The sequence below is a fragment of the Podarcis liolepis genome, assembly GCF_965112155.1.
Source record: "Podarcis liolepis genome assembly, chromosome: 9".
Lineage (NCBI taxonomy): Eukaryota > Metazoa > Chordata > Lepidosauria > Squamata > Lacertidae > Podarcis > Podarcis liolepis.
The window spans coordinates 3,278,811-3,290,102 of NC_139564.1; the positions used below are offsets into that span (position 1 = coordinate 3,278,811).

Sequence of the window (11,292 nt, forward strand, 5' to 3'; positions counted from 1 at the left end):
CAACATATCATTGCCACCCCAGAAAAAAGGACTTTCATACACTGTGGTAGCCATTAGCAAGAAACATTCAGTGATTCAGGGGGTGGGTCCTTGGGAAGCTAAGGAGATGGAGAAAGCAAGGCGAGATGCCTTGCTGCTTGAGGAAACTTTTCCATCTTTTTTGTTTTTTAAAAAGTTTTAATCTATACTTTTCAAGTTTATAGATTTCATTAGTTTTACAATCATTTTAACATTTCAAAGTTTGACTTCCTTTCTCCTCTTTCTGTGGTTCCTTAAATTTATTTTTTAATATCTTCTGCATATCCCAATTTATTTGACTTGCTCATTTAATTATCTACTTTAAATACCTGTATATATTCTTATGAAACTGCACATTATTATCATAATCCTAATGTTTTTATCTGTTTTCAACTTATCTGTAAATATTCAATAAACCATTTCCATTCCTTTATAAAAAGTTTCTTATCTCGATTTCTGATTCTTCCCGTAACTTTTGCCATTTATGCATATTGTTACTATTATAATATCTCATTCTCACATTGCACAATGTTGCAGGTTGCCTTTATTTACTTAATTGATGTAGGAGTAAGGGAACTATTTAAATGTCTCCTCCCTCTCTCTGCTCTCTCTCTCTCTGCTCCTCTGCTGAAGAAGATGGACGTGAGTGTCCTCTTGTTGTTTTGTTATTTGCTTTATAAATAAAACCTTTGGTGTTACTATTCCAACCACAGTTGCTTCTTCTGCATTCTGCTGTAAAGGACTGAATTTACTATCTGCAAATGGGCATTTAATGCTCACACATATTCCATAAGTTTTTGTAGCCCTTTTTCCTTTGCTGAAACTTCTGCTTCTTTCCACTTTGGGGCAAGTAGCATTCTTCCTGCTGTAGTAGCATACATAAATGAATTTCTATACAATTTGGGTAGTTCTGTCCTTATAATTCCCAAAAGAAAAGCTGAGGTGAAACATTGGCACCCGACCCTACCTGACTCACCATTTCCCCCTTCACTTCTTACCCCCTTTTCTCCCTAATACAACACTAATGTCTCAACAAATGAAACTGATCTGTAGAAAGTGTAACTTGAAAAATAAGAGACATTGCACATACTTTTGTTAACCAAGAAATCTTTAATAAAAATATATATAAGAAAGAAAGAAAGAAAGAAAGAAAGAAAGAAAGAAAGAAAGAAAGAAAGAAAGAAAGAAAGAAAGAAAAGTTTCTGGGTTTGTTTTTTTACAAAAGTTATTTTGAACATCCTTTTCAATTAATTGTAGATCATTTCCCAGTAAGCTTTAACCTTACTACAAGACCACCACATATGATAATAAGAACCTTCTTTCTCATTACATTGCCAACACTTGTTTGATTTAGGTTTATACATTTTTAACAGTTTACTCAATGTTAGATACCAACAAGATATCATTTTCATTTAATTTTCTCTTAAACCATAGCATGCTGTGAATTTTATATCCATACTCCACAATCATTCCCATGCTTCCATGTCTATATTATGACTGATATCAGTTGCCCAGTGTATCACTGAGGATTTTACTTGCTCATCCTTTTTACTTGCTCATCCAATCTGTTACCTCCGAGGATGTGGACAGGCTGCTTGGACGAGTGAAACCAACCACCTGTCTCCTTGATCCTTGCCCATCCTGGCTCATAAAAGTGAGCCGGGAAGGGCTGGGCAATGGGCTCCGTGGGGTGGTGAATGCTTCTCTCTGTGAGGTAGCCTTCTCAGACCCACTGAAAGAGGCAGTTATTAAACCACTTCTTTAAAAAAAGTCTTTAGACTCCTCTACTTGCATCCCATACCACTTTCAAATTGTCTCCTGATTCAGATTGATTTCAAAACAATCTCTTAATATTCCCCCCTTTTCTAATATCTCTTGGTTAATAAATTCTCATTTAGTCTGAATCAGCAATTTTGCTCTGTTCTTAATTCCATAATAATAGAGTTGTGATCTGATAATGTCATGGGTAAAATTTCTACCTTCTTTACCTTAGTGTACAAATTTCTAGAAGTCCATACAGAGTTTGTTCAACTCGCTGAATTATTCTCAGACAAGTAAAATGTAAATTGTCTGTCCAGTGGGTGTTTCTCTCTCCACATATCAATTAGACTTACATTTTCTGTCATCTGAAAAAGGCCTTAGGTAGCTTCCCTTCTTTTGTATCGCTTCCTCTTATAGTGCTGTCCCATTCCAGCGAAGCTACACCATTCATGTCTATCATCAAAATTATCTTTTCATTCGTATATTCGAATAAGATTTCCTCGTCTCTTTTAAAAGTCAGATTTGTTGTCATTTGGTGCATCTACATCTATTAATATTCTTTTTTTCTCTCTCCATGTGATGTTATCTGTATTATCAGTATTCTTCCTTACTCATCTTTAAAGAATTGTTTTGGATCTAATTCTGGTTTTTGTATACATTACTATGCCTCTTTTGTTTGTATAGTCAGAGGTCACAAAGTCCTTTCAATAACCTTTTATTGATCAGAATTCTTCTGTGTTTCATCGCAATATGCATTTCCTGAGAGCAAATCACGTTCAAATTTATTTATTTTTACCACATGTTCAATCCCTACCCTTTTTGTTTTATTATTGAGTCCATTTACATTCCACATTAGGATTATCAATGCCATTTTGTCCTTTATTCATTTATCTCTCTTCTCCCCCTCTGTTGATTCTTCTTCATGTTGTGGCTCCAAACCAAATGCTCTTTCTCCTGCTAATTCTTTTCCATATTTTCTCCAGAATTTATCTGCTTCTGTGGGATCTCTACATCTCTACTTTCACCCTTTAAATATAAAGGAGACTCCATCAGGGTATTCCCAATGAAAAGCGATTTTGTTTTATCACGGTGTGTCCATCAGATATTTGTAATTTGCTCCTTTCCGAAGTAGTCCCATCAGGATTTCTTTCAAAATTATTATTCTCTGGTCATCATCCTGAGATTTTTCTGATAGTGCTTCTGTATTACTCTGTATTTAAATCTCTTTAAATTTTTAAAAAAACCAATCACCCGACAGACTTTTTGCTTTAGCATATCTTGATTTTACATGAAAAGATCTATCCACTGCCACTTTAACAGTTTCTTCACCGATTTCAATCATATTCTCAAGTTCTTTCATTATTTTTTCACTTAATTCCACTGCCGTATCTTCTGGCAAATCTCAAACTAAGAATCAAATCTTTTAGATGTACTTCCATAACTGATCTCATCCAGAGTCTGTTCATAAAGCAATTTGATTGCTTCAGCATCCCCCCTCATTCTTTCTTGCTCCTCTTTGTTTCTCTTACCTCCCCTTCTACTTTCTTAAATGATTCCTCCAAGCTGGATGTTTTCACCTTTAAATCCTGTACAGTTTTCTCTATTTCTGAAGTTTTATGTGACAGTTCTGCAATTTCTGCTGATACGTTTTGGACTGCCTGCGCATTAAAATCAGCCTTCTGTCCTAGTCTCTGTATACCCTCCCCCATCTCTTTTCTCATTTCTATTGAAATTCTAATGTCAAATTTGTGTCTCCTTCTGCAATTAAACCTTTTCTCTGACTTGGTGTTGTGATGGGCCTGGAGGTGGTTTCTTGCCGACTTTAGCCATAGCCATATCATAATGTCACTAGATGCTGATCTTTCCTTTATTATAGGGAAATACTTAAAAAGGAAATAAAAAAGACCCTGCAATTAGTTTTTGGGCTGCACTGTGTCACTATATCACTATATTTCCACCCTTTGTCACCAGTTAGTATCTAACCCCATCAGATCCCAATAAAAAATTGTAAAAATGCACAGAGTGAGTAAAAATAAAAATTAATCCTTAGTTTATGTATTACCAAAAAATATATATAATTAAAGCATCAGCAATCCACAAAGTAATTCAGATGAAATTCAGTCTCACAATGTCCATCTCCTTTGGGTTATCAAAAGGAGGCAAAGAAAATATATATATACAAAATATGTATTTTTAAAAGGGAGAAAGAAAAAAGAAAGGAAAACACAAAGTCCCACTTTCCTCTCTTCCATTCCACAACATTTAAAGATCTTTGTGATTTGACCCGCTTGCTGGAAGATATTTATAAAGTCACAAAAATTCTGCATCCAGAGATTTAGAGAAATCACAAGTTAATCAAAATTCTTCGCCTGGAATGCTTGTAAAAATAATCACTAGACTGTACTTCTCATTCTCATTCTTAATTCAGTCCCTGCATATTTTTTCCATGCAGATCTACACCCACATCCGGGGGGGGGGGCTCCTCTTTGCCACCCTAGTCTGGATCCAATGGTTTTATTGACACTACCTTAAATTCTTTTTCTTGCCTTGTCAAATTGGTCCAAATTCCTTTGTTTGGAGATGTCACTGCTTCAATGGAGGCACAAGAAGCAGCTTTCTGCGGGTCTTCAATTGTGCCATGTGTCTGAGCTCAATCTGGGATCTTTCTCAGCTACCTAGGGAGCTTTGGGAGAATCTAGAGAGCATATTTTGACACCACTGGACCCTTCAGAACCTGAACTTTTCCTTCAGGCTCTTTTTGAGAAGGTGCTTTGCCTGAGTCCCATTCTTCGATCCTCACAGCAATCAGGCTGCTCAGAGCAAGCAGTCTCTGTCATCCTCCATTATCCATATCCAGCAGGAAGTGCTGGAGGAAACTTTTCTGATAACTAAGAAATAAAAATGCTAGCAGAATTAAAGTAAATTCAGTAGCATATAATTAAGTTGGGAGAAAGTGGGAAATAATTTATATGGAGTAAGTTATACTTAAATGGAGTAACATAAGTATAGTGTATTTTAAAATGGGGTTTCGGAGTTTTTAGAGGTTTTTGAATGTTTTATGTAGTTTTTATGTAGTTTTTATGTAGTATGTAGTAGCTTTATGTAGTTTTTCAATTTCATTGCTCTGCATGGGACAATGACAATAAAGATATTGTATATTGTATATTGTGTATTGTATATTGTATATTGTATATTGTATATCGTATAATTTATATGGAGTAATTAGAATATGCAGTAGCAGGAGGATAATAATTAGAAGGAACCATGGAAGGGGGAAAAGGAAGTTGAAGAATAAATGTATTTGGCTGTTTTCTTTTTGTAGATGTGGAAATTTGTATAAGTGTGGCATAGGGCAGGGAGGAGGAGGCAGAGCAAAGAAGGCGATCTTCGCCCTTGTTCATCCCAGCCCCCTCCGGCTGCCAGGATACCAGGCAGAGGCTGGGAGGAATGAAGGCAAAGATTGTCCTCACTTGTCCCAGGCCCCTCTCGACTCCTGGACTGCCGGGTGGAGTTTGGGAGGAGAGAAGGTGAAGATCCCCTCGCTTGTCCCAGCCTCCTCTTGACTCTTGGTCTTCTGGGCAGGGGCAGGGGTGGGGCACACAAAGGGTGCCCAGCGATGGTTGGGGATGTGAGCCCCTCAATATTGCAGCTTGTTTGGACCTCTGCCTCAAGATGTTTACATGGCTGAAGCCCCTTGAACCTCCTATACCCAATGCCCCTGGACAAGATACTCCCTCTGTACACATAATTCTGTTAGGTTTCAGTTATGCCACTGTGCAGTTCTTGGAGTCACAAGACTCTGTTGACATTCCAGACAGTTGTAACTCTCACGGGAGATGCGAGACGGATGTTGATGTTACTGGTTTCCTGTTTCTTTGACCTTTTCTTTTTTTTCCCTGTCTCTCATGGAGAGCAGACACATATTCTTTTCTGTCTTGCATAGTTAGAAATAAAGTAGCAATGTAGCATATATTTCTGGCTGCTTCTGCTGCTGTCTGGGTACTCTGTGCAATGGAGTGCATGCCTGAAGTCTCCTTCAAAGGCTTAGGTCATTAATCACCGTTGGAGGAGAACCTGGATGGGTTCCGAAGATATGTTGGAGGAGTAGCCATCACAGCTGGGTCATATGGGGCTCCGACAAATTCCACAAACAGAAGCTTTACTGGGCTGGCCATGGGCTCTGTTTTGATGCTGCTGAAGGGGCATCAGGCTAACTGAGGAGGTGCAGTGCAGCTTGTGTGGTCTACCCATCACTACCCACCCCAGCACCTGCTACCTGAGGCAACTGCCTCATTCTGCCTAATGGTAGAGCCATTCCGGACTGCATACAGTAAAGGAACACAACAGCCAGCAGCAAAGAGTGGGCTGCATACTGGGGTTTCTATGGGGCTTAGTGGATCTCTGGCACCCAAGTGGCTGCGTAGGCTTCTCTCCACACTCTTCCCTGGCACAACATGTCTGGTTCCACTTTCTACCTGTCTCCCCACCAACTTCCCTTTCCCGTGCATTCCTCTACTTTAAGAGACACCTCATCCCATATGACTGTGCTGTATACAGACCTCCAGTTCCTTTTTGTTCTGCTCCCGCTGGAGCTGCAGCCTTTGCGGGTGCTGCAGCCTTTGCAGGCTTTGCGGGCTTTGTGGGCGCTGGCTTCCCCATCCTCTCAGTCTTGTCTGTGAAACAACAAGCCAGAATGAGACAACAACAAATGGAGATTAAGACTATGAGCATGTTAGGTATAGAGCGGCGATGTTCAGTTGCGTCGGGACTGCTGATTCTCTTAGATCTGTCCGCAGCCTTCAACATGGTTGATCATGAACTTTTGAACCACCGCCTTGCCGACGTGGGGATTCAGGGCACAGTCCAACAATGGCTACGTTACTTTATCTCAGGTTGGGTACAGAGGGTGGCGCTAGGGAGGGTGTTGTTGCCGTGGATGCTGTGGCTGGATGGCTGCGTGGGAGCTGGGTGAAGTTAAATCCTTTGAAGACAGAGGTCCTCTGGCTGGGTCGGGACGACATGGGGTGGGGGAGCCATTTCCCATCTTTTGCGGGGGCTCAGTTAGTGCTAATGCCTTCTGTCAAGAGCTTGGATGTAACCTTTGATGCCTCCCTTTCCATGGAGGTGCAGGTTGCAGCCACAGCAAAGGTGGCATTTTTCCATCTCCGCCGTATTAAGCAGTTGGTCCCTTACCCTTCTTGGCCACAGTGATCCATGCAACGGTCACCTCCAGGCTTGATTATTGTAACTCGCTCTACGCGGTTAAGGCTGCCCTTGAAGCTGACCCAGAAAATCCAGCAGGTTCAGAATGCCGTAGCAAGGCTCCTTACGGGATCCTTGCCATGGGATCACATTCGTTCAGTGCTTTACCAACTGCACTGGCTCCCGGTGGAGTACAGGGTCAGGTTTAAGGTGCTGGTTTTGACCTTTAAAGCCCTATGCAGCCTAGGACCGATGTACCTACGGGACCGCCTCACCTGGTATACCATGCAGAGGACCTTAAGGTCCACAAATGACAACTTTTTGCAGGTCCCAGGTTGCAAGGTGGTTAGATTGGTCGCAACTAACGCCAGGGCCTTTTCAGTACTGGCCCCGACTTGGTGGAACACTCTGTCACAAGAGACTAGGGCCCTGCGGGACTTGACATCTTTCCGTAGGGCCTGCAAGACAGAGCTGTTCTGCCTGGCCTTTGGTTTGGATTCAGTCTCACCCTTATGTTTCAATCCCCTTATGGTTTTGATCTATGGGTTACTATTAAAATGAGGCTGTATTTTCGATTGTATTTTAACCTGGATTTTAAATTTGTGTCCCCCCCACTTATGTTTTTATTGTAATTTTGCTGGTGTTAGCCGCCCTGAGCCAGGATCTGGCCGGGTAGGGCAGGGTATAAATAAAAAATTAGTAGCAGTAGTAGTAATAGTAGTAGTAGTATTAGACAATCCAACATAAAGATGTTGTTGAGTCCAATATAACTGAAACGTCTTCCATTTTCTTTTGCTGGATCAATCTCAGTTTTAAACCAAAAGAGATGTTCCATAAGGATTCCAAGGCATTTTTAAAAATTGTTTTAGGTAATATAGCACATTCTCATTTTGCATCCTATCCCTCTCCCTTAACTCCTGGACATCTAGTTTACAGGACTCCAGTAAGATGTTCACCATTTAATAGATAGTGTGGGACCTATGAGGTCTTCAGATGTTCCTGGGTGCCAACTTCCTCCATCACAGGGCCACATCTTCCCCACCCTTAATGGAAGATATATTCATTTAATTATACAACTACCTCCTGGTCATCAGAAAAAATGGAGTACTAGATCCGGTCTCAGTTGGACGCATATAAATCCACTTGAATCTAACAAGACTTTGGAGATCATCTGTTGGTCCTGAAAAAGAAGCAGAGGGAAGCTGTGATCCAGGCTTTCCAGGTGTGCCATTTTGTGTGTTTTTTGCCAAGATGCAGCCTGACATCTGATGCTGTGGCTTCAAGAAAGAAGAGGACTGTTGTCTAATCCCGTTTCAAAGCCATCTGATCTAGCCGCCCTGGATATGCTAGTAAATGAGTTTTTTCAAGAACTGTATTTTTTGGATCATAATCTGGATCTGGATTTACAACCTGGGACCATGAGTCAGAGCAGGGCACCTGTACGCAGCCCTAGAATATACCACCACTCAGTTTCATTGGATGACACTGGATTCTAGTATTCGAAAGAGAAAAACTATCTGAAGTTTTATAAAGCTGTTTATCATTTTCCCTCTTAGTGACCTATTGGCCCTGGAATGAGACCCTGCAAATATCATAGCTTGTAAGGAAAGTATTCCACCCATCAGACTTATTTCTGTTTGGATACCTTGGTGTTGTCATGGAATAATCTTTTCTCTCCTTTACTTTCTTCTTAAGGTTGTTTCATCCTCCCACTGGCTAAGAACCACCTCCCTTGTGATGTCAGGCATTCCAGAACTCCTCCCCTTTAGGCTATAGCATTTCCTGATTGGCTGCCCATCATATCCAATCAGCATGCCACATAAAGCATAAACCCAGCAAAAATGTTTATTTCAGATCTTGTATACTACTTATTTTTCCCCAAAAGTTATTACTGTTTTATTTTTGAACCTTTAAAAACTTATCTAGAAGTACATCTAATGGCCTTTGTTTTATTCCATTTTTGGAAGGGGTGTCTTTTTCTAATGCCTCTAATTGACCTACTGTGTTTGGTGAGGCACTCAAGCATTGCTGTATCCCAGTTTTTATTTTCTCATATGTTCAGGGATATTTCTTTTCTTTTAATAATATTTTTTATTACTTTGCAATTACAATCCAATAATAGCCTCATTCTAACAATACCAATTTATAATGCAATTATTAATACCTATTGTTCAAATACCTAATTATATAATTTAGATAAAATGGCCCCCGTGCGCTAGAATTTGTCATGGACCGGACTTCCCACAGTCAAGATGAGCAGTCTGTGTGGGGGGGGGGGCAGTCAGTCAAAAGAGGCAGAGAAAGACTTGCATTTTCCACAGCCATCCGAAAGCATTGGGCTAAAACGCCCCTTCTCAGGAGAAGAGAATGTATCTTATCAGCACAGTGAGAGTGGCCTAGATGAAGGTCAACTCTCTGAGGAGCAGCCGCTAGTGTGCGTGGCTCCGAGGTTAATGACTGTATGCAATAAATCTTCTTGTAATTACAACCACTGATTACCTAAGCCAGTGTGCTGTAGTGGTTAAGAGCGGTAGACTCCTCATCTGGTGAACCAGGTTCGCGTCTCTGCTCCTCCACATGCAGCTGCTGGATGACCTTGGGCCAGTCACAATTCTCTGAAGTATCTCAGCCCCACTCACCTCACAGAGTGTTTGTAGTGGGGGAGGAAGGGAAAGGAGAATGTTAGCCGCTTTGAGACTCCTTAGGGTAGTGATAAAGTGGGATATCAAGTCCAAACTCTTCTCTTCTAAGCCGGCAGTCTGCCAGATCTTGACAGAATTGATGGATTGATTATTTGTTTTATTTCTGCATTTTAAAACCTTTTAAATATCCATTACATTCTGGTCATAATAATAGACCCTTGTACAACAACTGCAATATTAATAACTTCTAGTTGTGTTGACACAGTAAATGATTTATAAAAGGACAAGTGATCCCTCTTGCTGTTCTGGCTTCTGGGATTCAGAATTTTTTTTTCTTGTTTTCCTCCTCCAAAAACTAGGTGCGTCTTATGGTCTGGTGCGTCTTATAGAGCGAAAAATGCGGTATACTAGAGACATCTAAAATAGGCTTTTGTAAATATATATATGTTGCTTTATTCTGATATAAACTTTCCAAGAGCGAAGGGAGTGTGGGTCTCCAAGATACCATGAGACAGGGATCATGGAGATTCCTAACTGAGTCTCAGGGGAGAAGGGGGAGGGGGTTTAAATGGGCCAGAATTAAAAATATAATATACACAGAGGGATTCATTAAAATAAACAGTAGTCGGGATAATGGATAGATCTTTAAAGGTTTTATCTTTAAATGTTAACGGGCTGGCCTCAAACACCAAACACTACAGGGTACTGACACTGGCAGAGTAAATGAAAGTGGATATACTATGCCTTCAGGAGACACATAGAGCCAAAGCAAACAATAGACCTTTGTTATGCTCTCAGCAATGGGGCCTAATAACAGAATCAAAAGTGACGAGCAAGGCTAGAGGGGTCACTATACTATGTAATGCAAATCTTAATGTCAGGGAACTGCCATCAGTACTGGAGGGAGAGCGCAAAAGCCAGAGGGATTCCAGAGAGCGTCCAGGGATCGGGAGAAGCAGCCCATCTTCTGGGGAAGAGAATCAGCGTAGCACCAGTGGAGAAGGGGGGCAGGTGGGGGAAGTGGCGAGGCGGTCCCATGACTCCTTGCCTGGGGCCAGCGGGGAGAGTAGGGGTCCTCTGTTGCCCACGCCCTCCCTGCGCAGAAACCTTTCGCGCAGAGAGGGTAGGCGGAGACTAGGCGTCAAAGAGCTTCTTTGCTGGAAGAAGTTTAAGAAACGCCCACTCACGGATTCTGCCAGCGACTGAGTCAGCCACGGGTGAGTGGCGGTCCGGACCGATAAGGTTCACTTTGGCAGCCTAGCCAGGTGTTTGCACCCAGCCAGGGAGATAGGTGCCTGCTTACGCACGAGCAACCCCTTAGAAACCATTACACTTAGGCTGGAGGTTCTGAGCCGGAAAAAAGATAATGATGGTAGATTTATATTCTTAAAAATTAAAGTGTCACAAAAAATCTTTACAATAGCTAATATATACAGCCCTAACACAAGACAGAAAATATTATAAAGAAAACCTTGAATAGACTGCAGCTTTACGCTGAAGGGGAAGCTATCGTTACAGCAGACTTTAATTGGAATATAAAGAACGACAGTACTTTCAGATTATCTAAATGGGGATTAAAGGATGTTTTTGAGAGGGGAAACCCCAACACCAAACCTACCTTCTTCTCCAACAGACATAAGACTTTCGCTTATATTGACTGTGTGCTCAT

The 11,292-nt window shown here is 41.1% G+C and overlaps 1 protein-coding gene across 7 annotated transcripts in view; it reads right to left on the minus strand.

Annotated features, from left to right (window-relative positions):
• The window catches only part of LOC310685893 (CD209 antigen-like protein 2), a gene marked incomplete at its 3' end in the record, with an annotated part of 285,718 nt that overhangs the window by 132,785 nt on the left and 141,641 nt on the right, over positions 1 to 11,292 (minus strand). Inside the window, exons 2-3 of one of the 7 annotated variants that reach the window (XM_083458976.1) lie at positions 8,062 to 8,161; positions 6,339 to 6,452 (exon numbers count right to left, since the gene is read on the minus strand). The exons of the other annotated variants lie outside the window; for them this stretch is intronic. Coding sequence (XP_083315102.1) covers positions 6,339 to 6,438 — 100 coding nt within the window. The 5' untranslated portion in view covers positions 6,439 to 6,452; positions 8,062 to 8,161. The remainder of the gene's footprint in view (positions 1 to 6,338; positions 6,453 to 8,061; positions 8,162 to 11,292) is intronic. 7 annotated transcript variants of the gene reach the window in all.